At 38.2% G+C, this 26375-nt stretch overlaps 3 protein-coding genes across 4 annotated transcripts; 2 read left to right on the top strand and 1 right to left on the bottom strand.

The window, feature by feature from the left end:
• Positions 1-157: 157 nt before the first annotated feature.
• Positions 158-12802, top strand: LOC127627875 (ubiquitin-conjugating enzyme E2 R2-like). 2 transcript variants are annotated; one of them, XR_007968590.1, is made up of 7 exons: positions 158-855; positions 1608-1808; positions 6699-6785; positions 6981-7078; positions 8250-8384; positions 10165-11772; positions 11894-12802. XR_007968590.1 is itself a non-coding variant. In XM_052104471.1 (6 exons), the coding sequence occupies exons 2-6, from the start codon at positions 1632-1634 to the stop codon at positions 10415-10417; spliced, it is 750 nt and encodes a 249-aa protein (XP_051960431.1). In that variant the 5' UTR covers positions 158-855; positions 1608-1631; the 3' UTR covers positions 10418-12802. The 2 variants fall into 2 exon arrangements, 1 of the variants encoding a protein (XP_051960431.1); XM_052104471.1 differs by having other exon boundaries at positions 10165-12802.
• A 188-nt stretch (positions 12803-12990) lies between these two features.
• nudt2 (nudix (nucleoside diphosphate linked moiety X)-type motif 2) lies at positions 12991-14426 on the bottom strand. The gene is made up of 3 exons (XM_052104472.1): positions 14285-14426; positions 13834-13960; positions 12991-13588 (listed from the first exon to the last, which is right to left on the bottom strand). The coding sequence occupies exons 2-3, from the start codon at positions 13955-13957 to the stop codon at positions 13269-13271; spliced, it is 444 nt and encodes a 147-aa protein (XP_051960432.1). The 5' UTR covers positions 13958-13960; positions 14285-14426; the 3' UTR covers positions 12991-13268.
• Positions 14427-14856: 430 nt separating this feature from the next.
• Positions 14857-20902, top strand: rfesd (Rieske (Fe-S) domain containing). The gene is made up of 4 exons (XM_052104777.1): positions 14857-14984; positions 19625-19797; positions 20022-20056; positions 20172-20902. The coding sequence occupies exons 2-4, from the start codon at positions 19650-19652 to the stop codon at positions 20475-20477; spliced, it is 489 nt and encodes a 162-aa protein (XP_051960737.1). The 5' UTR covers positions 14857-14984; positions 19625-19649; the 3' UTR covers positions 20478-20902.
• Positions 20903-26375: the final 5473 nt, after the last annotated feature.

Genomic DNA, 26375 nt, shown 5'->3' with positions numbered 1-26375 from the left:
CAAATATGTAATAAATAGCTTGCCTCTATGGCAGTGTAAAAATTACAACAACATATTCTTCCATGGAAGTCTATGGCGTACAGTTGCGTGCCATGCGTCATGACGCACACACGCACAGACGTGTTAAGGCACGCACTGTGATAACCGGAAGCATAAATAGAAACGATTGAAAAACAGCAAAAGAAATCATCACCTGTCGATTGCGTTCATATCTCTCTCTTGCACTCACAATAATAACCATATCCAACTTCCATAACGCCTATTGCCTTTCTTTAATTCGCTGTCGAGTGGGTTCGGACGGAAAAAGCCGAGTTGGCTGTGAAATTCAGTGCGATAACGGGCTTTTTGTAGGTGCGTTGAAGCCTCGCGGCAGAACAAATGTAAACAAGCAACAGATCAGCTGTGCGGCCGAAGACACGCGACGAAACGGCGTGATGACAGCGAGCCACAGGGTTTGACAAACATATTCTGCAGCATATAAAGTGAAATTAGTGATTTATTTGCATGCTGTAAATATTTTAGACGGCAGGGCACTAGACGAGGACACCTTCCAACCCTCTCGCATACTCCTTCATTGCGGACAGCAACAGATAGAAAAAACAAAGCAAGTGTTGTTTATTTTTCATTGATTTTAGAGGGTGATAAATAGACTTATTTATCTTTAACTTTCATTGAGGGCTGGCAGTCTTCTCGTCTAACGGAAAAGTAACACTATTCGTGAAATAACACGAGAAATAGGGTTAACGGTCCCTTCTGGGCTCTAAGGAATAAATAAATATTAGCTACATTTTAATATTTTAATGAAGCTGGAAGATTGAGGCGCCCAATCATCACATTTCCTGGGGAACACCGCAGGTAATAAAAGGTCATAAACAGTGTATAAACAAACGTGTTGCTATTGATCGAACTGTTACCTAGTTATTACGTAGTTATTATAAATGAATCCGTTGATCAATATCTCAGTATGTATTAGCACTAGTCCTATATTTATTTTCCAGATGCCTTTATATTTATTAAAAATGCATATTGAAATCAGGGTAACACTTAACAAATATGTTTTATTCGTTTTCATTAGTTAATGTAGCTACCAATGAGGAATACGTTCTCAGCACTTATTAATCTTAGTTAATGTTATTTAAATGTTAAACTAATACATTTTAAATTATGTTGTTAATGTTAACATTACTCAATACATTATGAACTTACAATGAACGTACTGTATGTATTTTTATAAATTAAAATTTACCAAGATTAATACATGTAAAAATTATATTAGTATATTGTGTACATAGTATATTGTTAATTGTTAGTTAATTTAACCTAATGCATTTACTTATGTAAACAATTAGAAACCTGTTGTAAAGTGTTACCAAGAGTATTCATTATTGTTATTATTTTTCTTTCACTTTGAAGTTTGTGGTTAATAATTATGGCTAATTCTCAGCTTCATCAAAATATCCACCTTGGATATAAATGCCATAACCATCAATGCCAATAATGATTAATAGCAGCAAGATGTTTAGATAAAAAATTAAGGAATCATAGTTGTCATATAGCATTATCAACATTATGAAAAACCTAAACCCTTTTTTATCTATAATCCATAGTAAAGCTGACGGATTGGGACTGTCATGGCACACCAGCAGATGCCGAGCTCTCAGAAAGCTCTGATGCTGGAGCTGAAATCTCTGCAGGAGGAGCCAGTGGAGGGTTTTCGAATAACTCTGGTGGAAGAGTCGGATCTCTACAACTGGGAGGTGGCGATCTTTGGGCCCCCAAACACGCTCTATGAAGGTGGCTACTTCAAGGTAAGTCTTTAGGGAATTACGTGGTATGGTGTTTTGATTGATGACACATCAATTGTTCTCAAATACTTACAACTATACCAGGATTTGTGAGATCAAGCATTCATATCCTGTCTTCAAATTCTGCTTAATTTTAAAATATGTCTCACTACCCCTTATTTATTCACTCATGTCTCGTTCTGTCTGGCTCTTCTTTTCCCGGTTGTGCATTCCTTATAATCCAGACCTCTATTTATAGCACAGATATTAATGACATGACAATAAGGAGTTTCAACCATATTCCCTGTAGTTGCTAATTCTCAGCAGTATATAATTAATGGCAATTGTCAGTACTTTAATAAAATAGCCTCCACTCAGAATTATGTAATTGCATTACTATATGGTGATGATGTAACAGTCTTCAGTGATGTTTTGTGATAAGAATTTGAAATAGCAATTCATTTTGATTTGGAGATGCATATTATTATATGGTGATGATGTAACAGTCTTCGGTGATGTTTTGTGATAGGAGTTTGAAATAGCAATTCATTTTGATTTGGAGATGCATATTGTTATTTAATTGTAAGTTTTGTTGCTACATTTAATTAATGACAAGTACTAAAGTACAACATATTATTTTCTAGTGGTTGAACAACGTGGGTTTTTTCAGGGTCCGATATCTAGTAAGCAGCTTGGCCGATATGATTCTAATATATAAATGATACAATTTAATGGCATGATGTACACAGAATTTGACTTATTTTATATCATTCATTTTACACAACAATAACTCAGAATTCTCAAAAAGTGCAACAGATAATGGTTGCATTAGAAATGGACACATACAGCATTTTCCAGAACATTAACTGCAATTTTCAGTTTAGAGGTCATGCGTGAACACTACCCGTTCAAATTTACCGGTCAATTTAGCACTGCCTATTTCTGTGAATGAGAAGTTGTAACATTACCTGAAAAGTTTGGATGCTATGTATGAACAGAGCCATAATATAAACATTTTGAAGTTTTGTACGAGGTCAGCATGTGCTGAGGTAAGATGGAGATGATTCAGTTGCTCTGAAGTCAAAATATTTCATCAAAATGGACAGATATTCAAAATGTTCAATTTAGTAGGAGGATATAAAAACTATTTGATATTTTAAAGCGGACTATAGATGAAATCTTGTATTATATAATGCTTCATGACTTAAATCTGAAGTCATAAGGTGAGCAGCCTAAAAAGGAGGTGAGCAATCTAAAAAGGAGATGCCAAATAAGCGATCAAAATGGAGAAAACATTTAACATTTCTCCAGTTTTGTCTGTAGCCATTTTCATAGTTTTAAAGTGTGTGTAAATATTTTTAGAAGCAGTGTAGTTAGTGTATTCCAGCCTAAATGTGCTTCTCTTCATCCGAGTGGATGATGAAATTTGTCGACTGATAAAATAAATAACTACATCACTGAGTTTAATGTGACAAAAGGGGGAAATACCACTTCTTTTATTAGTCGGCAAAGTGGGCATGGTTAGCGAATAATGCTGGTCTTTAAAGGCCCAAACATACTCTATGTAAGTATGTAAACACAGACGCGTCTTGTGCTAGTAAGTACGTGCTGTGTTCTCAGCGTTACCGCAAGGCAGATTTTCTTTATTTTCAATCTACAACTGTCATGGCAGAACAGCAATTTGAGGAGAATCTTGCCAAAAAAAAGTTAGGTTATACAAACATATATATACAACTCATCGTCCCCTCTCCATTAATATAAAACAGGGATTGAAAATGCTTGGCAAGAAATATCAACTTCCTTGTATAAAGACTTGTTCACTCCCTTGTGAGGTTTGTAACTGCCAGAGCAAAGCAAGAGCGCATATAATGTATGTACAATGGGACCACGCGCTGGCCATGTGTTGACCAAGCACTCGCATCTGCGTTTTTGCCTTAAAGGGGTCATGACATGCCTTTTTTATTATTTTAATATGTTCCTTCAGGTTCACTTATAATATTAGTAAAGTTTATTGCACAAAACAACAACCCTCCTGTGACCCTCTATCAAAAATGCTTGGTTTTGGTACTGTTCTCCTTTACATTTACATTTATTCATTTGGCAGACGCTTTTATCCAAAGCGACTTACAAAAGAGGAAAACATAAGTGAATTTTCTTAAGGAGACAGTGGTATGAAAAGTGCCATACTACAAAGTTTCACTAGCATCAGAATATTATTCAAAGCATCAGAATTGTATTCTTTAAGACTTGACAGTAAATTCCCACTATTCTGATTGACTCTCTGCTCTTGACTGACCTGCTCTCTCTCATTGCCATCTCAATGCTCAGCACTACTGGGTGGGCTATGGAAGTGAAAAGGTAAATTTGGCTTTGATGTGTTGTTGTGAAGGTGGTCAGATACAAATGTCTACCACAGTGTGACATCACAATGAGGTGGAAGTAGAGAACAAGTCGTTTTGGCAGTTTCAATAAATGCACTTTTTGCAGTGAGGAGGAAGTTTTGTGTTCTGAAACTGTACTTACAGTATGTTTATATAGTACAATGACTTCTTGTTTGTTAAAAGATCAAGTAAAATTTGACTTCCCATGTCATCATCCCTTTAATCTTAAAAGGCTATTAATCGACCTGGATAATATATTGAGTCCATTTTCTCTTCATACTTAGTCCATATGCAACTAATCAGCAAGGGATTCTGTAGTGGTAAACTCACCAAAAAAAGAAACATCCTCTCACTTACAACTGCTTTTATTTTCAGCAAAATTAACATAAAAAGATGCAACAACTAAGACATAAACTGAACAAGATTCACAGATATGTGACTAACAGAAATGGAATAATGTATCCCTGAACAAGGGAGCTGCATTAAGTACTGCAGTGCATCTCCTCCTCATGGACTGCACCAGATTTGCCAGTTCTTGCTGTGAGATGTTACCCCACTCTTCCACCAAGACACTTGCAAGTTCCCGGACATTTCTGGGGGGAATGGCCCTAGCCCTCACCCAACATGTCCCAGAGAGCTCAATGGGATTGAGATCTGGGCTTGCAGGAAATCGCACACAGAACAAGTAGTATGGCTGGTGGCATTGTCATGCTGGAGGGTCATATCAGGATGAGCCTGCAGTAAGGGTACCACATGAGGTAGAAGGATGTCTTCCCTGTAACTCACATCGTTGAGATTGTGAAGCTCAATCCGATGATGCTGTGACACACCAACCCAGACCATGACGGACCGTCCAACTCCAAAACAATCCCACTCCAGATTACAGGCCTCTGTGTAACGTTCATAGGCAAGTCCGACCATCACCCCTGGTGAGACAAAACTGTGACTCGTCAGTGAAGAGCACTTTTTGCCTGTCCTGTCTGGTCCAGCAATGGTGGGTTTGTGCCCAAATACGACGTTGTTGCCGGTGATGTCTGGTAAGGACCTGCCTTACAACAGGCCTACAAGCCCTCAGTCCAGCCTCTCTCAGCCTATTGCGGACAGTCTGAGCACCTATGGAGGGATTGTGCATTTCTGATGTAACTCGGGCAATTGTTGTTGCCATCCTGTTCCTGTCCCTCAGGTGTGATATTCGGATGTTCCGATCCAGTGCAGGTGTTTTACACGTGGTCTGCCACTGCAAGGATGATCAGCTGTCCTTCCTGTCTTTCCGTAGTGCTATCTTAGGCATCGGCAGTATGGACATTGCAATTTATTGCCCTGGCCACATCTGCAGTCCTCATGCCTCCATGCAGCATGCCTAAGGCACGTTCACACAGATGAGCAGGGACCCAGGGCATCTTTCTTTTGGTGTTTTTCAGAGTCAGTAGAAAGGTCTCTTTAGTGTCCTAAGTTTTTATAGCTGTGACCTTATTTTGCCTACCGTCTGAAAGCTGTTAATGTCTTAACAACTGTTCAATAGGTGCATGTTCATTAATTGTTTATGGTTCATTGAACAAGCATGGAAAACATTGTTTAAACCCTTATTTGGGTTATTTGGATTTTTACAAAATTCTCTTTAAAAGACAGTGTCCTGAAAAAAACTTTATGTGTGACCTAATACTAACCCATATGGGTGAAAGGTTGACCAAAGCAAAGATAGGGCGATCCAGCATGATTTAAAGAAGATAATGGTATCTGTGTAGAGGCAGGCATGAGCACCTCCCACAAGGCGAATAAATTTAGGTTTATGTGTCTCTCTCTAGTGAATTGAATATTTATTTATTTTTATTACATCAGATGTCCTGGCTTTTTCCAGCTACAAAGACCTATCTGGTTTGTTGTCATTAATCTCTAATGATTACCACCAGAGTAGGTTAATCATGAGCCCCAGCCTCATGAGCACCAGCCAGTTCATATAGTCTGTCACATAATCAGCAGTCAACAGCACTGGTGAGTGTAAGGTGGTATCATGCAGAGAAGAGACACCCATTAGTACACCAAAATCAGTCTTACAGTTAACACTGCAGTCAAATGTACTTAAGTCATAACCACAAATATCATAAGAACTAAACTCACTGCCATAATTACCAATGCACTCACAATTTAAAATGACTACAGTTCAAGCAACTCAACTGGTAGAGCATGACAATACACAAACTGATAAAAAGTACACTTTGAATACACTGTAAGTCACTTTGGATAAAAGCATCTGCTAAATTTATCAATTTAAATGTATTTGCCATCTCAGTCAAAACAACACTGCATTTAATACAGGACCACGGTGAAGGCTACAGCATTCAGTACAGCACTGCACTGATGTCTCAAGCTTCTTTTAAGCACCACATCGGAAACCTGATAAAGAGTACAAAATGTTTAGCTTTATGAGGATTATGAGTATACAAACTCTTTTAGCTTATAATGTGTCTTTTCCAGTTCAGGAACTGATTTATAACAGCTCCATTTCTCTCGCTCTCTCTTTTGCTTTTCCCAGGCCCATGTAAAATTTCCTATTGATTACCCATACTCTCCCCCGACCTTCCGATTCTTTACCAAGATGTGGCATCCAAACATCTACGAGGTAAACCATTATATTTATATACTTATAGCCACCATTCAACGTAAAATAAAAAAATGTCCCTATTTACTTTCCTTATGTACTGTCCTTGTCTTATTGTGCACAATTCATCTGTGCATGTTATTACAAAGATAATTTTTAAATGTGTAAAAAGTCTACTATACTACTGTTGACCTGTTCAATGTCTCTCAAAATCAGAATGGCGATGTATGTATTTCCATTCTCCACCCTCCTGTGGATGACCCACAGAGCGGAGAGCTCCCCTCAGAGCGATGGAACCCCACACAGAATGTCAGGTAGTACAGTCAAACCAGACACCATTAAGGCCTGATATACTTCATACGAAATCGAAGAATGAACGGGTATGATGTCATTTAGAACAAAATCTATTTTTGAGTTTGTTTTGGTGGTTAGTAACAGCTTGCCTGGGTGAATGATGAACAATAACCTTAAATTCAGTCTGACAGACTAATTCAGCAATACGTCATACAATTGTGTGAGAGTAATGGCTATAAACATATGTTAATAACATGAAAACGTATTCTGCATGATTTTTATTAAAAATTGTATTTTTGATAAACTTGCATCACATTCGCATCACTTCAAGTCTTTATGTGAAACTGCACTTGTCAAAAACACATGAAGACACATCGACCTGATATCATTTTGAACTCGTAACAATGGACACGTCGTGACAGATGAACAGCGGCAGAACTGTTGTAAATGGCTTTAAAATAGATTCACAAGTGCACAGAACACTTTTTGAGCATGCGCACGCACTCTATGAGCAAGCAGGGATATTTCTTAGAGCAGCATATATTTGAGAGCGCGCGTTCAGGAAATCTGCTTGCGAGCGGACAAATTCGCTCTCACGCAACCGGTACATGGATGCGCCCTCGCATGAAATGCATTTGTTCACAAATTGAATCTTATTATAACGCCATAAAGCTATGGTATATTAAGCTGGACTACGGTCCATTAAGCTATTCATTTTCATTTATCTTGACAATATATTTTATTGTTTTATGTATTTTTTTTATTTTACTTTGAATATTTATCATCAATCTCCACGCCTCCCCTGACAAGCTCTGGTGTCCTCATAGGGAGATGCGCCTCACAGTTTGAATAGCGTGGCTTTAAATCATCATCGAGTGGTTTTAAAAAGCATCTTTTACTGATCAAGTGTGAATTCTACTCATAGAATGAGGCATAGAGTCATTGATAACACATTTATTGTCACGTTAGTTAAGGTTTACATGTAGTCTTGTTCTTCCTCATTTAATGCTCCTCTAAACGCTTCCCACAGCAGTGTGGTGGATGTCTGAATGTTTGCAAAAGTATATTGTTGCACGGCTGTTTCGAACTTCTTTTAACCCCTGAACGAAGAATGAAGAAGAATTTACAGGGCATTTACAGTCCAGTCTCAACTTCCAAAATGACTTGGACTACGTGTGTGTTTGTGCGTAGAACAATCCTGTTGAGCGTGATTTCACTGCTGAATGAACCCAACACCTTTTCTCCTGCAAATGTGGATGCCTCAGTCATGTTTCGCAAGTGGAGGGACAGCAAAGGCAAGGATAAGGAATATGCAGAGATCATAAGGTACAATCACTTGGGCTTTCAAATGGCAATCTGTACATTAAAAAAATATTTTAGCATCTAATGACATTTCCATACTCTTCAGTTCACTTCATGTTTAAGTTTAAAGGTTAGTCTGACATTTTCTTCTGCACTGTGACTTTACATGACCTAAATGTTTTCAGGACCAAATTCTCAGAATTTCATATTTTGTCCTATTGTGTTTTGATTTTTTTAACCTCACATACATCAAACCTGCAGCCATCAACTACAGCTGCATACAGTTAAATTATTAATATTTTAATAATTACTAATCAATTAAAACTATTGTGATTTACATGACTGGTAAATTGTAATGACTTAATACACACTAGCTATTATCTGGGAATTATCCAGAGCACCTGAACATCCCAGTGGCAATTTTTAAGTTGGCTGAGATTTAGATTAAACTTTTGCTCAGACAAAAAGTTGGCCCATCACGCTTCCATTGCACCATTCTACTGAAGTTCAGGACACAATGCTCTGAATATATCTTTATTTCCCTTGGGCAAGCAAACACAAGTGAAAAATATCATGACCTTTTCCCTTATTGACAATATTCTCTGTCAAAACAGGTCCCTTGGAAGAAAACAGCATAATTTGCTGCTTTGCCGCTATAAAAAAGGAAATGCAGTGAGTCTAATACCATTAGTAAAAATGCTTTTATTAGGGCCAGGTATTGATACAGATTTCACGATTCGATTACGATTCACAAGCTATCAATTCAATTCGATTCCAATTTAGATTCAATATCGAGTATATTTCAGGTATATTGTCCCTTTTGCTTACATATGAAAAAATGTCCTTCCCAGCTAATGCTGTTAATTATACAGGGAACCGTCTAACTCTGTACATTACAAAAATATACATTTTACAAATTATATTTTATTTGTTTCTCATTATTTTGGTCACATTTTCGTTTTAAACAAATTTACAAATCCATGTATTCATTCAGTAAATATTATATTATATTGCATTTATTATTTTTGGTTATGTTTATTGCTTAATTGCATAATTTGTTCTGTTTACATTTATTTGTTAAACACATGCTAAAAACCGGAACTGTCTCTTTAAGGAAACCCAGCATTTTTGTAAAGAGTGTCTGTAAATGAACGCATGTTAACGAGAGACTCGAATGGCTTTATCTCTGTGTGCTATGCTTGATTAGAATTAAATATTTTTTGTTGTTGTTGCTTTTCACCAAACTGTAGAGAACAGAAAAGGTATTAAAATAGACATTCAATGACAGATGGGTTGCTTGGGTCTTCTTTGGACACATTACATGGAACAACTTTTACAGTAAACACACAGTAAAGGGATTTCGCTGCTGAATATTTCACCACGATACTACACAATTACTGGCGAGTAAAGTCTGAACATTTACCAGCCGTTTGCTAAAATTATACATTTTAGTCACATTTTACACATCACATTTTAGAGTGATTTCCTCTGTTTGTAGAGGGTTGCTGCATAGAGTGAAAGATCAATCTTGGAATTTAAGAATCATTATCGAGATTTTTCAAATTAAGATCGCGATGCATTGGAAAATCAGTATTTTTCCCACCCCTTGCCTCTATTAATAATACATTTTTATTACAGATTGAACTGTCAGCAAAACGATTTTAGTGAAAAGATTCATTGAAAAAATTACATGGACCCCACTCTATATATTAATAGATGAAGCTGTTATATGTGATGAAGCCTTGGTTGATTTGATTGTAGACATTGTAGCTGTTCTGAATTTGTCTCTTTTTACCACATACAGGAAGCAGGTGATGTCCACCAAGGCCGATGCAGAGCGAGATGGAGTGAAAGTACCAACGACACTTGCTGAATACTGCATCCAGACCAAAGTGCCTTCTCACGATAGTAGCTCCGACCTGCTCTACGATGATCTGTATGACGATGACATAGAGGAAGAGGATGATGACGATGAGGCAGAGGCCGGTGGGATAGGTGGAGAAATGGCCGGGGACTGTTTTGGCGATGAAGACGACTCTGGCAACGAGGAGTCTTGACCTTCCACTGTTAACATGACATGGACCTTTGCCCTCTCACTATTCTTAACCCCAAGAGCCTCATGTTTCAGATTCTCTCTTCTCTTTCCTATGCTAAAGCTTTTATTTTTCAGTTTTGAAAACATCATAGCTTCATATCTTTGTCCTTACCACACCTTACAGTTCCTCAGTAAAGTACACCATATGACCCCTGACATCTTTCTCGACTCGTAAAACACAAAGTTGTTATAGTCACATGTCATATCCCAATTTCTCTTGCCTCTTAACCTCAGGGCTTTTGGATATTCTGAGCTTGTCAGACCACCTTAAATATTTTAATGGTTTTTCCAGTTATTTTAAAGGGTTATTTTACACAAAATTTAGTATTCTGTAATAATTTCTGCACCATAATTTTTTTCAGAACCCAAATGACTTTCTTCTGTGGGACACAAAAATAGAAATTTTAAAGAATGTCTGAGCATCTGTTCTTTATACAACGAAAGCAGTGACTAGAGGCATTTAAGCTCCAAGAAAGAATGAAAAGCAGCATAAAAGCCTCTTAAATGAAGTCCATACGCTATATTCAAAGTCTTTTGAAGCCATACGATAGTTTTCTGTGAGGATCAGAACGAAATTTAAGTCGATAATGACACCAATCCACTGGTTCTCTCGTGTCTGGAAAACAAACAAAATGCGGAAGTTTAATTTTTCTTCTTTTGTGTTCAACAGAAAAAAAAGAATGTCATATGATTTCAAATGACGTGAGGGTGAGTCAAAGATGACAGGCTTGTCATTTTGGGTGAAATACCCCTTTAAACCACCCATAACCTTTAGCTGTAAGTGGTGACACTTTCATCGCCAACAAATTAATGTTTTGTTCATTGCCCCGATTTTCAACTCTCTGGAACTGTCTTCACAGTGTAGGGCTTCTCTGATGCCACTCAATTATCTACCTAATTTCCCATTTCATGTTGAGCATTTTCCAGAACAACAGGTAAGTATTAAAGAGAGGATAAATGGAGAATGAATAGACTATTCTTTTCTCAAATTTTTGTCATAATTTTGACCAGTCATCTACATAAGCAGGTCACCTTCACTAAAGTAACTAAATGTGTTTCCTTATAAGCAGCTCGTACCCGCTAATAACTGTGATTGAGCTTTTTGAACCATTAAATTGCAGTGTCAGTGTATGGCACATCAAGGAGCTTTCAAGTACTTAGCTGCAGAATGGACACTAGTGTTAAAATGACTTCCAGCACACCTTTCTTTAGCTGCTATATCTTAATGACCAACAGACTTCAATGATACTGTTCAAGTCAATATAAGGATGTCCCACATTTGCTGCCCCATTTTGGATCCTCCAAATTTGGCTGAAGGTAATCATACTTTGTTATACTTTTAATGTACACATTCTCATGTTAAATGATCATGTATGAATGTCTGAGCAGCTGAACCAAACCATGACCATTTCTCCCTTTCCTTGTGGATTTTACACAGATCTTGACTTTGTCTGGTAGTTTGATGATAACCTTGATCAGAGGAGTTTATAAAGTTTGGGGTTTGAGATCAGTGACTTCTGAGGACATTTTGCTCACCAGTAAGCCCCCTCCTCCCTCTTCGAATGCTTTTTTGTTTTGGTAACAGCAACTGAGTGGGCCGTAGCTTTCAAGAGCATGCTTGTGTGTTTTAATGTGTTTTATATGATGTCAATCATCCAGTGAGGCACACAACTCCCTAAGGTCTCATTAAAGGGGTGGAAGTATAGATGTTTATGCACATGGGGTCTCAGGTACACCTTTATTCCTGCAAACCAGCCAAGGAGACACTAGGATATTGATCCTGGTCCTACAAAACCCTTCTGGAAGGGACAATGGATCTAATCTTGAGGTAACGGTGCTCTCCTGTTGAGCATCAGGAACTTGTGAATTATATAAAAAAATTGTTCCCAACTCAGTTGTTCCCTTGAATCCCTGGACTTTGGGCTAAAAGGGCTCACAACATATTCAAATGGGGATGTCAGTCAATTGAAACAGACTGGATTTCACATTCAGCAAGAGACTTTTGGTGTATTACACCCATGTGCACAGTAAAACAACCAAGTTCATTTCAAACACCCCAGCAAAAAGTGTTGTGATGTTAGTTAGTAGTGGATTTGTCTTGAAGGATTTTATTTTTGTGTGTCATGAGTTTGTTTTAATGTTTCATCAATGATTTAATAACCTTTTGTGTTTTCACTTGGAAACAATTGTAATCTTTGCCAGGATTTGTGGTCCTGGTTTAGATCAAATTGAGTCATTTGCTCTTAAGTTCAACGTATTTCCTTTTTTTTTTCTTGCAATGTTGTTAAAGGGAATACCATTGTAAACATTCAATTAAGGAGAAACCGTAAGAATGAATCAAATCTGTAACTATTTCGATTCTAAACTTGAGTATTTAAGTTTGGGGGGAGACAATGTCCGATATAATCAATTTAAGAACTGTATGTATGATCACAATGCAATTCATTTTTGTTTGTGTGTATGTAGAGGAGTTAAATGCGCCTTAGCAATTAAACCATTAGACTACATATTTAAAAGTCCTTTCAGTTAATGAGCACTGTTTCAATGTATTTTATTTGGCATGACGCAGGATTGCTAACAAAATGACTGACATACAAAAAAAAAAGATTCTGGACATTCAATGATTTGATATTCGATTACTAGTATGAAATTGCAATATTGAACAAATGCATTTTGAGGAGAAAGCCTTACACTGTAAACCATACTCAGATTACGTTCTTAAACGAGGGAGTTTTAGTACAGTATCCTAAAACCATTTTGTAAAGATGAAAGAAGTATTTAGCGCTGATAGTGTTAGTAGATAGTTCTACATGTTACTGTTTGCCATTTGCCTCTAGATAATGCTGTGCTGCTGTAAGTGTGTCCTGTAAATCCTGGTATTCTGCCAGTTTGCAGGCTTCCTCTAGTTTGGCCCAGCGGTAATCCTGGTGTTCTTCAGAAAGGATGACCCTTGTGTTTGGGTCACGGAGTTCAGCCAACCAGTAGAGGACCTCTTTGTCCTTTCCCCTCACCTGATAGTGTAACCTCTGCAGGAAGCCTTCCACCATGCACAGATTATCTTTACCCAAACCTGCTTCCTCCTGAGTCTCTCTCAAGGCAGTGGTCAAGTCATCCTCTCCAGGGTCAACATGACCTTACAGTGGGAAACAAACGTCTAGTCATTAGACAGCCATACAAGAGAGGGGAGGATCAATCAATATTACAGTAATCGTACACTTAGTTCTTGTTGTCCCTCACGGAGTTAAAATGAGATTAACATTCATGAATCCTTCTTAGATATTGCTGAAGGTCATACTGAATTGGATGGATGTATAGCTAAATGCATCTCAGCCTGTGATTCAGAGTAGTCAGACACAGAAAGAAGACTGTCAGTTGCACCTTTGGGTGGTGTCCAATGGTGTTCCCCATAGGAGGTTTGTAGAAGTAGAAACTCTATATTATCTGGAGGAGGTTTTTGTAGCATACGACGAAAAATGATAAATCCACATGCCCGCAATGCCATCACCTGGAAACAATTGAGTAAAGAACATGCAAATTGTCTATTTTGTTTTTACTGTTTTTCCATAAGAATATTTGAAAAAGTGAATAGCTCAGATAAATGCCCTAATTTATAGGCTCTATGTTGTGGATTGCAAATATTCAGCAAGTTTATTTTTTAATTGTGAAAGTGCAAGTTGTGGGTTGGAAATGTTATGAAATAATACTATTAAAAGGGATGCTTATGCTTATACGTAACATGTATTTCCTGATTCTAGACAGGTTGACTTAGCCAGCAGGCTAACATACCATTCAAAGTTTGCTTTTATTGAGAGATTTGGCTTGTGCTTACCAGCGAAATTTGATTTACGTCTAGCTGATCTGGATTGAATGATCCCTGTTGTCTAGAACAGATGGACTATAACCTCGCACATTCATAAACCGATGCACATTGAAAAAGCAGTATGCGATTTGCGTATAATGGCGCGGCTGCGCAGCAGATGTGCAACTTTGATGCTCAACAGTACACAGTGCGAGTCTGTGTCTGATTGGCTCGCCCGGTGCTAATTTGAATAAACGTAATCTTAAACCAAAAATGAAAAAAATATATGTAATATATTTATATATTATAGCATTAATATAATAATTATAAAACATTATATATTTCATAATAAATAGATAACTGGTTAAAAAATGCGCTAACTCTTTATTAAAATAATTGTGAATAAATAGTTGAAATATGTTGGGTAATGTGCTAGAGTGAAAATTAGAATCATATCCAAATTCGAGTTTTGTTTTTATTGTGTTCATTTTAATAATTAAAAAATCGCAACATATTACTGTTGTGTTATTGAGTAATAAGTATTTAACAAAGATACTGTTAAAGCATATTGAGAGGAAACAGATCTGCATTGCTGATAGGGATAAACGCCCCACCCGGTGGGCCTCGAGATAACGGGACCCTCTTCAGACTAGAAGAAACTTACAATGACGCACATTCAAATGAAGAATTTCATTCACATCTTGCCGGAGTGCGGACGAGGCATTCAGAGGTAAAATTGTTTAAATTATTTTTTCAAAAATGTATGTTTGTATCAGTTGTAAAATGTAGGTGTTAATTGCACATCGTGACGCAATGATAGTTGTGTTAAATACAAAGAAAATGCGGAAAAATCCATCGTTCATTATTAAAACGACAACCCACAGGTCTTAATATTAGAGAAGGCCTATATCAAAGCTGACAAACTGATTTGTCTTGTAGTTATTTTTTTAATGTATTTTTTATATAAAAATATATATTTTATATATATATATATATATATATATATATATATATATATATATATATATATATATATATATATATATATATATATATATATATATATATATATATATATATATATATATATATATAATTATAATAATATTAAGATATTATAATATAATTGTATGATATACACATCTATACCATAAATATGTAAGTGTGTGTATATAGGCTATATCATATAAAAATGATCAAGAATAATAATAATAATTCTTGATCATAATAATAATAATTTTGCACTAATATCAAAGGTCTTACTAGAACAAAAGTTATTGATCCAACGTGAATTTTCTTGATAAAAAATAAAAGATCGTGTCAGGTAACATTTGCATGTAAAATTTCTAGAAAAGGCATTTTAGCTTAGTGTAAAGCTGACAATTTACACAAGGTTTATTTATATTTCTTGTGCTCCAAACTTACTTCACACTTACTTCTCTAAATGTAACACATCATAAGAAAGTGTTTCACCGCTGTTCAAATGCACTTTGGATTGCATCATTTATATGTATAAATGTTTTCCATCTGAAAGGACGGAATATTAAATGAAACAAATGACAATAAAATACAAAGTAATCTCTTCAGTAATCAAAATACTTTTTGAATGTAACTATTACAATACACTTTTTGAATATGTAACTATATACCAATTATTTAAATTGTAACTGTAGTGGAATACAGTTACTTATATTTTGTATTTTAAATATGTAATCCATTACATGTATTCCGTTACTCCCCAACACTGTATATACATACATATATATATATATATATATATGAGTACTGTGCAAAACTCTTAGGCACATAAGATGTTTCACAAAAGCATTTGTTAAGATGGTTATTTATATCTTCAGCTTTAGTGCATCAATAAGAAATATAAATGTTAGACTCCCAAACATTACTTTTGTAAATAGAAAAGATTAGACTAGAAGAACAGGGAGCCCTGCAACAGATGTCATGGCCGCCACAAAGCCAACCACCGAACATAGTGTCAGTCTGATATTACATAAAGAAATTGAGACAGACAAAATAAATAGAAGATTTGTGGCAAATACTCCAAGAAACTTGGAAAATCCTATCTGTAATACAAGAAAACATCCTCACTATGCAACATTTTTCACAAGTGCCTCAAACGTTTGCACAGTACTCTCTCTCTCTCTCTCTCTCTCTCTCTCTCTCTCTCTCTCTCTCTCTCTCTCTAAGATATATAATCTATATAACGTTTTTTTATATTATATTATGTTCTGCAAAATTATCCATGAGATCATTGTGTGCAATGTCAAACTTTTAATTCAGAGGTTATTCAATCTAATATTGAATCATTTTGAATGTAGTGGATATTATCACATTTATCTTTGAGAAAAAAAATATATATTTATCGGGTAAAGGCCCCTGTTGCAGGGGCTAAAGGCCCACTATAAAACACATTGTTTTCCCTAAGTGGCGCGAATATATTTGTTATGAAAAATTTTCAAAGTGTGCTCACATTAACTGATTCAATCACAATGGAGATTCATTTTTTTATTGAATACTTAAGATGTTATTAAATGCCAAATGTGTGAAATGGTTAAACCTTTTGTAAAGTTATTTACAAAAAAAAAAAAAGCATCTTGCTGTCTCAAATGTATTTGACTAAATTGAAAATGTTGCCCTATAACGTCTAGGTTACGTATGTAACCTCCGTTCCCCGATGGAGGGAGCGAGACGTTGTGTCAGAGAAGCGACACTAGGGGTCTCTCTTGAGCGCTGATATTCACCTCTGATCTATGAAAAAAGGCCAATGAGAGTTGGCAACCAGTATTTGCATGTCCCGCCCCCGGACATACGGGTATTTAAGCGCCGCAAATACGGGAGTTCATTCAGGATTTTTCTGAGGAGCCGGAAACGGTCCGGCCACAACAGGGGGCTCGACTCAGCGATGTGGCAGGGGAGACACAATGTCTCGTTCCCTCCATCGGGGAACGGAGGTTACATACGTAACCTAGACGTTCCCCTTCTGTCACTCTCTCCACGTTGTGTCAGAGAAGCGACACTAGGGGTCCACTTAAAAAGAGCCATGCGCTGAGCCGTGTACGTGATCTGCTGATACAGGAGTGAGCAGGTATTCCTACGTGCAGAACGACCAACTGTATCAGGCTGCACGTACCCTTCCCCAATGCCCCAATTAAGCCATCAGGATTCCTTATCGTTACCCTGGAGGGGGGAACAAGGTGATGGCCGCCAACATGGGAACGGGCCAGCCTGGCTGGGCCTCTTTTCTCTCTATGTTTCTCGCATAGAGCAACTACGGCCGGGGCCCTTACACGCATTGAGGGAAGGGGGTCTTAGCCCTTATTAGGGCGGAGAAGACCCTGCGGAGGCCACACCTACCCGGGAGGGGAGGCAAATTTTGAGTGGCAAATACATCGCATGGCCTATACTTAGGTCTTATGCAGAAAAGTAGTGTGGTGGTAGATCCAGCCTCGCAGAGGGGGGAAGCATACAGCACGGCAACCGAGGCAGCTGTAACTGCCTAAGGGAAACACGGAGTCAACTCGTGAGGGGACAGAACCGTGGTTTTACACACAGGGGGAGTCCGAACAGGAGGCCTTACCTGTGGGGCACCTATACCAGTACAGGGTTGCTTGCGGTACCTGCAGTGGTTTGGGTCGGCGAGTTCCTCCGCAGAACTGCGACCCACGAGGGCTAGGGAGGAGTCAACCAGTGTCCCAAACCTGGGATCTCCTGGGAATGAAGGCGCACTGTTTCCCCTGGTTAGGGGAAGGGCGCTGGGTGCAAGCGATTCACCCGGTCAGATCGTGGACGTGCCACCGAGTTCTACGGGCTCGGTACCTGAGAGAACACGGGACGATACTGACTCAACTCAGAGATTGTAGAATTTCGCAAAAGTGTTAGGTGTTGCCCAGCCCGCTGCTCTACAAATGTCTGCTAGGGCAGTGCCCCTAGCCAGTGCCCACGAGGACGCAACACTCCTGGTGGAGTGGGCTCGGACCTGCAAAGGGGGGGGGGGGCACGGCCTGGGTGTGATAAGCCAGGGAAATGGCGTCGACAACCCAGTGGGCGAGTCTCTGCTTGGAGACAGCATTCCCTTTCTGCTGTCCCCCAAAGCAGACGAAGAGCTGCTCAGAGCGTCGGTACGACGAGTGGAGAGGGGTGCTCTCCACGAAGACGTCAGCTCATCATGCACCTCCGGGAAGAAAGGAACCGGGGGGGGCGAGGCTGTGAGCGGGATTCCCCTCGGACCGGGTGGTCCGAGGGGGCGTACCCGGCGGAGCTGCACCCACTGCCATCCCCGAATCGCCTCCATCGCCAGCCGCATCGTCCTCAATCCCGTGGGAAGAAGGAGCGACGCGGGGGGCGGCTGGAGTGGCTTGCTTACGGTTGTAAGCAAGCCACGACCGCAACGTTGTCATGGTCATGTTCTCGCAATGAGAACATGAACCATCCACAAACACAGCCTCAGTGTGATCACTGCCCAGACACACGAGACAACGCCTGTGGCCGTCGGAAGCGGAGAGTACTCTACCGCATCCAGGAACAACACAGGGGCGGAAAGGCATCTTTATAAAGACGCGTCCTTAAAAGGACGTTCAACGCCGCTGTGTTTTTTTTTTTTGCTCTTTTAGAGGAAATTACTCTTTTAAATAAAATCACTCTTTTATGAATGAAAGAACTCGTGAGAGCTCTTTCTTATCTGCAACTGTCGATGCGCTCAGGGGCAGAAAGTGCACAGCCGTGCAAACAGGAGAAAGCTGCTGTTGTGCGCCGTAGAATCCAACAGCACGCAGTAGAGGATAGCAGGAACTCGGTGTGTAAAACGCAGCAGTCTGCAAACACGACCATCGTCTCCGAAGAAATTTTGTGAATGAACTCCCGTATTTGCGCCGCTTAAATACCTGTATGTCCGGGGGCGGGACATGCAAATACTGGTTGCCAACTCTCATTGGCCTTTTTTCATAGATCAGAGGTGAATATCGGCGCTCAAGAGAGACCCCTAGTGTCGCTTCTCTGACACAACGTGGAGAGAGCGACAGAAGGGGAACTATTGTAGGCTACCTATATTTACACAATATCACTTTAAACCCCCTGGGGGCCTTTAACATTAAATGTGGGAGGCCTTGACCCCAAGTGTAAAAAAATAAAAACAGCCTTCTGTTATTATTTTTTTTCACACAGATTATGTTGCTCCATCAATAGAAAATAAAAAAGGCGAATTTTCTTAAGATGTGCCTTTAATTCTGTTGTACCCTTTACATATCACTTTTTCACACCTTTACAACTCATTTAAACATGATTGTTAATGTTAAGAGACATGGTTGACTTTCAAACAAACATTAATGTCCCTAAAACTTTGTATTTCTATTGAAGAGACAGTTAAAACCCCATCGCATCTATGGCTGAAAAGAAGTCCTACATGTATTATATTGGCAAGAAAGAGGACCTCATTCAGGCCAAGAGAACGAGTGTGACTCTGGGCGGAAGGGACGTACTCATTATATATCATCAAAGAACTTTATTTGCAATGGACATGCAATGTTACCGTAAGTAACATTAAAAACGTCTATGCTTATTCATATATTTGATGCCAATTTTCCACACACTGTCCTCTCAATTTCTGCATAGTTAATCAATGTTACCACAAGAGGGAGACAAAGTAGCACACTGATCACTAATGTTTGTGTTGCAATAATACTAGAGGCAAAAACACAGAACAAAAGGTCAGTTGCTGGGGTCATTTCTCTGTGTATGTCTGCTTTTTCAACAGATGCTGGTAGTGCATTGTTGAACGGCGATATTGAGGTAAAACTTCTTGAAGTGGCACATCTACTCATTCAGTGATTCATGACAGCACTTCACATGCATTGTTACCACCCATGTTAACTTTGACACAATTTAATATTTCTTTCACGTGCAGGAAATCAACAACAAGCTCTGCATTATATGTCCAAAGCACAAGTACAAGATCACTCTTGCAGAAGGTGAGGGGTTATACAGGGCCAAAAACCCTGCAGAAAAAGTCCCTACCCCGCGGTGGTATTCCAAAGGCATAAAGCAGAGAGTGCACAAGGTGACGGAGGTGGATGAAGATATTTTTGTGACGCTGTCTGATTGCCCCGGGTGGATTGAGTCAGACTATTATCAGACAGAGAAGGGCAGGGCCGAGCTGAGGAATGCAAAGGAATCGGATGGCGAAGTTGCAGATGCAGATGAAAATGTTTAGTCTGGCAGCATCAGTGAGACAAGAGCTTCAGAGATCCTAAGGGAACTGCATAGATTAAGATTGATGATTTCAAAGTCAGTCTGCATGAATAAAAGTGCGATATTATATCATGAATCAAAATGATAATATGCTCCCCTATTTATTTTTGTATGTGTCAAGATTCTCTTTCCATACCTTCATGAATCATTAATTTTTTCCAGAGATTGTCATAGTCTTTGTTTTGCGACAACCCTGTTTGAGAAAGAGATATTTTGAACAATTCATACAATTGTAAGATCTAATTATAAGTCAATTGTAAGCTCAACCTGTAAAATGAAGAAAGTGAAGATGACAATGGACTGTGTGCATATAAATGGTTGTTTATGTGCTATTTTTTACTTTCTAGCACTGGTTTCCTCAAATGAATATAATAAAAGTTTTTTTGAAAATCCACTTTTCTGATATGGTGATGGTGATTTTAGCAACAAAACAATCTTTTTTCATATTAGTAGTAAAATGTACTTGACACCACTTTACTATCACCAAATTCAAAAAGTTACATTTTAAAATACATTACAGATTACTATTTACTTCGCTAAAATTATAACCAAATTACTTTACTGATTGCTTCACCAAAAATTAATCACATTACTAATTACTTTTCTTTTAATTTCCTTTCTAAAACACATTTCACAGAAAGGTGTTTTTACGTTTTTACGCTATTCAAAATAATGAATACATTAATGGTGTGTCTCTACACACAATTCAGCTGACAAAGAAATGCAAACAAAAGTAAATATGAACATAATTCATGTTTTAATTTGAGATATTCTGCATAATATTATTTAGAAATATATTTAATCCATGTAATATACTTAAAATGAATTAACTTAATTCAAAGTTACTAAATGTAATCTGAATACAAGAATTTAAAATGTAATGTTACACTACTTTTTGCACAACGTTACACTATGACATTAAAAGTAATTTGATTACAGTGACTATCACTACCCCAAAAACATGCTTACATATTTTTTCTTACATTTAAATTAATAATCAACAATTTGGTTGAACTATAGCAAACATTTAAATAGACATTCAATCATATTTTTCATGTTAAAGTTGCAGTGAAGTGCCTTGACATGTGCAGTACTATGTGTTTTAAAGTATTTCCTACTGAAACAGGAAATGAGGACGGAGCATGTCGAACGACTGTAAGTGATGACGGGCATGTCCAATGACTCCTCCAGTTTAAAAAAAATAGCCAATAGTTTTTAGTTTACAGCCACACACATATACCCTTTCCACTCTGCTGCTCATGACAGCAGCTTACCGGGGAATCTGAGAACCGACCTCAATTCCGGCCCGCTTTTCCACTGACTTTAGAACCGAATGACGATCTAACTGACAACATTAATCTAGCCCACAAACAAACACAGCACATCATGGCCCTTGTTCATGACAAGGCTAGAGACGTTATGCAAGTCCAATGCAGATGAATGAGAAACAAGTGAGTAAAAGATTGCAATATTTTAAGGTTGTCACAATACACTAAATATAAAGAATAAAGAACACTTAATTGTGCTGTACCTCCCAAGATACCGTTGAAAAATGGCTGCATTAAAAAAAAAAAAAAAAAAAAACTCCAACCACTTTCTCCAAGTAGATCTCCAAACTGGGTCCGAAACTCCAAAAGAGGGCGGAAAATTCCAGAAGAGGGCAGGGTTATGCCAGAAGGGGGTTGGGTCCACCAGTGCTTCCCATTAATCACCTACAGTGTGGAGGCCCACAGTTTCATAATGAACTGAAAATATTTTACACTTCTCCTAATAACATAAAAGATCTCTAACGTTGTGTTTTGCACCATTGCTTCGGCAAAGCATCTCTCACTTCCAGTCAGTCAGTCCCCCCTCCCCCTGCTGTATGCACGCTTGCTCAAACACATGCACTCGAACCACCTGCTGTATGGAAAGCCATATGGGTCGAAATTCACGTGTTTTGTCTCCCCGTATTAAGCTTTGAAATGCTGTTTTTTTTTTAAAACACCAATTTAACTTTAACACTTGTGTAAAATCACCATGCAACAACTGCTTTATGCAGCACAACGAGCTAGTAGCTAACAGCTAGCGGTTGTGTTATTGTTTTGGTCAGATTGTGTTGTGTTTAAGATGATGCAGTTCACATTGGCCGCATCTCTTTTGCGAGAAGCAGCAGCTCCTCTGTTCAGAGAATAAAGTGGAATCCTATGCCAAATGTATTCTTTAATAAGGTTATAATAATTTGAGGTTATTGCTGCTGCAAGGACAACAGCGGGCAGTCACATGCACTTCACCTTTATCAGCACACTTGGTTGTGATTGTTAATGTTTTGTCTATACTATCACCTAAATACCCAGAATGGCAAAAGGTTAGGCAGTTTATTAATTTAATTAATTCTTTCCTTTATTACTTAATTTTTCTATTGAGTTTACTTGCATGCAGACATATAAATTGTAGTGTACTATAGGTTCGGTTTGAACATTTTTGACATGCTTTTGTGTCTTTTCTATAATTTCCTGATTATTTTTGTGTTGTATTGCACCCAGAGCCGTTGAGGTCAGCGTGAGCCGCGAAGCAAAAATAGGCTCAATGCAGAAACTATCTGTTCACTGCCACATCTGGGCCGTTTCTGGGACACGTCACCTCGTGACTCATGCTTTTTCAGTCAGAACGGTGTAATAAATTAATATGGGCGCCGAAACGAAAATGCGCCGCTCATGGAGGATGTGTATACCTAGCGTACCGCTTGTATGGGACAAGTGAAAGAGAATTTTACTTGTCCGACCGGACAAGCAGCCTGATACATCAATAACAAAAAAAATAGCTGGCTATATTTGTGATATAGCCTAGGCCTGTGTCACTTATTACAAACCGGGCATGAATGCTTATGTAGACTGACACATTTGGCTTCGTCTTGAAAAGCAATGTATAATGTATGTAACGTTATTATCTAACATTAACATTATTACCAGCGGCTCTGACAACGAAACTATTTTCAGCATCTGTGGAGCAAGTTCAACACAGGTAACCACTTTTGCATCATTTCTTTAATGGCTCAAATGTACTGTATGCTCTAGTTGATTTTGTGTTTTGACCATTTGTGAACTGTGTTAAACTCCGTCTCGTTTACCATGCTATGTGGTGTGACTTTTTTTGACATGTCATCACCATTCATATCTATACAACCAATGTTGATTAAATTACTACTAGAGCACAACATGTTGTACAAGAACACAATGTTCTTCATAGTTCTAGCCTCTTAATTTTGCTCTCAATGTGCACAAGATTGATGCATTTAACTTTAAAATTTAAAATATTTTCTTACGGGGGACTGTGCTCCCGGACCCCCCTAGAGTCTGTGGTCCACCCACACCTCTTCACCATCTCTGCGGCAGGTTTGTGTACAGGACAGGCTCTTGAAGGGGCAGGGCTACAACTCGCATACATGCCGTGCGCTCGCGCATATGTCAACAGAGAAGAGTCAGTCATATCAGTGAATAGTAAGTTAAGACATTATGATTAAAGATTATGAGGTCATAAAAAGAATGATAAAGCATATTATATGGACATACAGTAAATTCACAATAAGACCAGTAAAATGAATTAAGAAAATAATTAGGGTCAATTTTGATTTCACATGAACTGATGATACACCAAATAAAAAAAAGACAAAAGCCATTAACTCAATTAATGCTATGATTGTAAATTCTACTTGTTTGGCTACCGTGCCAAAAAAATCCTCATAACTGCTTAATTATGTGAGGGTCATTGCTTGGTTGTAAATGACAGCACTGTTACTATATAATGTTGTAAAATTGTCTCACAGCTGACATGCTGACACCAGTAGGCTATCAGTGGAGAGCAACTCAAGACAATGAACCAAGTCATTCTGCCCATGTCGGCCAAAACTTCACAAGGTTCCTTCTAAAAGATTGGTGAAATGATGCAATGTACATTATGCTCTGATGGTACTGTGTTCCTTAGTTACATAGTACTATAACCCTTTGAAGTCTTCAGTAAGGCTTGCTGGCGGCTAGGCGAATAATCAAGAAAATGTACGTTCAGAGCAATGGGTCGGTGGAGCAATCTAAACACTTCCACATAAACGGGATCACACCTTATTGACTCCTTGCTCTTAAGGTCTCGTTTGCCAGCCCCTGCACCACTGACAGATCTCCTGGTCTTAAGGACACAGTTGTACCATGTGGTTGCTGATAACAATTGACCTTTTGAATGAGGCATGTTGTGCTTACTTTGCATGCATGGCTGTTCAAATGTGATTACTGCTTTTACTCATTATTAGGGGTTCTTGCTAAGGCAATTACTATTACTATTAAGTTTTGGTGCATAACTTGTCCTGCACCATTTGTGCAATGGACACAAATGAATAGGCTACCTCAACTCATGTGACTTGTTGTTGAAAGGTGCACTGTAACCTTTCTAATTAATCCGACTTGAGATTTTCACCTTTGGAGTGAAAAGAAATGGGTAAAAAAATAAGCCTGATCTCATTAACATGACAGTATGTGACTGTGGCGACATATTTGCAATATGACATTACATGGCTTTTTACACATATCACGGCAGCTCTGAGGTGAAATATCCACTGTGTTGTGCTCAGTGTTGTAGTCGAGACAAGTTCATCCGAGTCTGAGTTAAGACTGAGAAGGTCGAGTTTCAGACAAGACTCATACATGCCTATGCAAACTTAAAGAGATAGTTCTCCCAAAATTGAAAATTCTCTCATCATTTACTCGCCCTCATGCCATCCCATGCCATTCTTTCTTCTGCTGAACACAAACGATAAAAGATTTTTAGAAGAATATCTCAGCTCTGTACATACATGTAAGTGAATGGGTACCAAAATCATGAAGCTCCAAAAGCACATAAAGGCAGCATCAAAGTAATTCATTCAACTCCAGTGGTTAAATCCATATATTCAGAAGCGATATGATAAGTGTGGGTGAGAAACAGATACATATTTATGTCCTTTTTTACTATAAATCTCCACTTTTACTTTCACTTCCACATGCTTCTTCTTTTGTTTTTGGCATTGCACATTCTTCATGCATATCACTTACCTACTGGGCAGGGAGGCAAATGTATAATAAAAATGACTTTTATTTTTTGGTATCCATTCACTTGCATTATATGGGCCTACATACATAAATGTTTCTAAAAATCTTCGTCTGTAGATTCTGCAGAAAGAAAGATTTACACTGGGATGGCATGAGGGTGAGTAAATGATGAGAGAATTTTTATTTTTGGGTGAACAGATTGATCAAAGACGTCCGTGTAGAACATGTTTACATAGGAAAATAAAAAATAAAAAAGCGTGGATGGATGCGAAAACGTCTTCGATGTTATCGTGCTATTCATAAGATACAGCACTAGTTGAAGTTTCTAAACGCTACCTCTCAATTAACCTCTCCTTTTGTTTTAAATGATTGTAGGTAAATATTCACTTCCTCCAGCACTCTGTTCTCCGTGTTCTTAAATATCACAATACTGTTTTACTGAGAGAGAAACAGCAGCAAATTATTCACTGAGATAGAAGTCTGCACGAATCGGACTATGTTGCTTTTTTACCCTTTTGGCTCACTCTTGACTGGCATGCTTATCTGGACTCATACCTTGGCATTTGCAACATGGAAATCAGTTGTTTGCATTCGAATAAGCTAATACAGTTGGCTATGTAATGCAAACATTAAAATGTATATCGCCTGTCAAGTCTTGCTCTATAGTAAAAGTGTCATAAGAAAGCCTTGTGTGAGGACCAGGGTGAAAAGTAAGTGTATATGAACTGATCATCTGTCATATTACTTGTGATTTGTCTGAAAGCTAATAAAAGTCATTGTCGTTGCTGATTTCACCAAGAAAC

Source organism: Xyrauchen texanus, chromosome 34 (genome assembly GCF_025860055.1).
Source record: "Xyrauchen texanus isolate HMW12.3.18 chromosome 34, RBS_HiC_50CHRs, whole genome shotgun sequence".
Lineage (NCBI taxonomy): Eukaryota > Metazoa > Chordata > Actinopteri > Cypriniformes > Catostomidae > Xyrauchen > Xyrauchen texanus.
The sequence above is the reverse complement of the archived record's forward strand: the minus strand, read 5'-3'. Positions and strand labels throughout refer to the sequence as shown.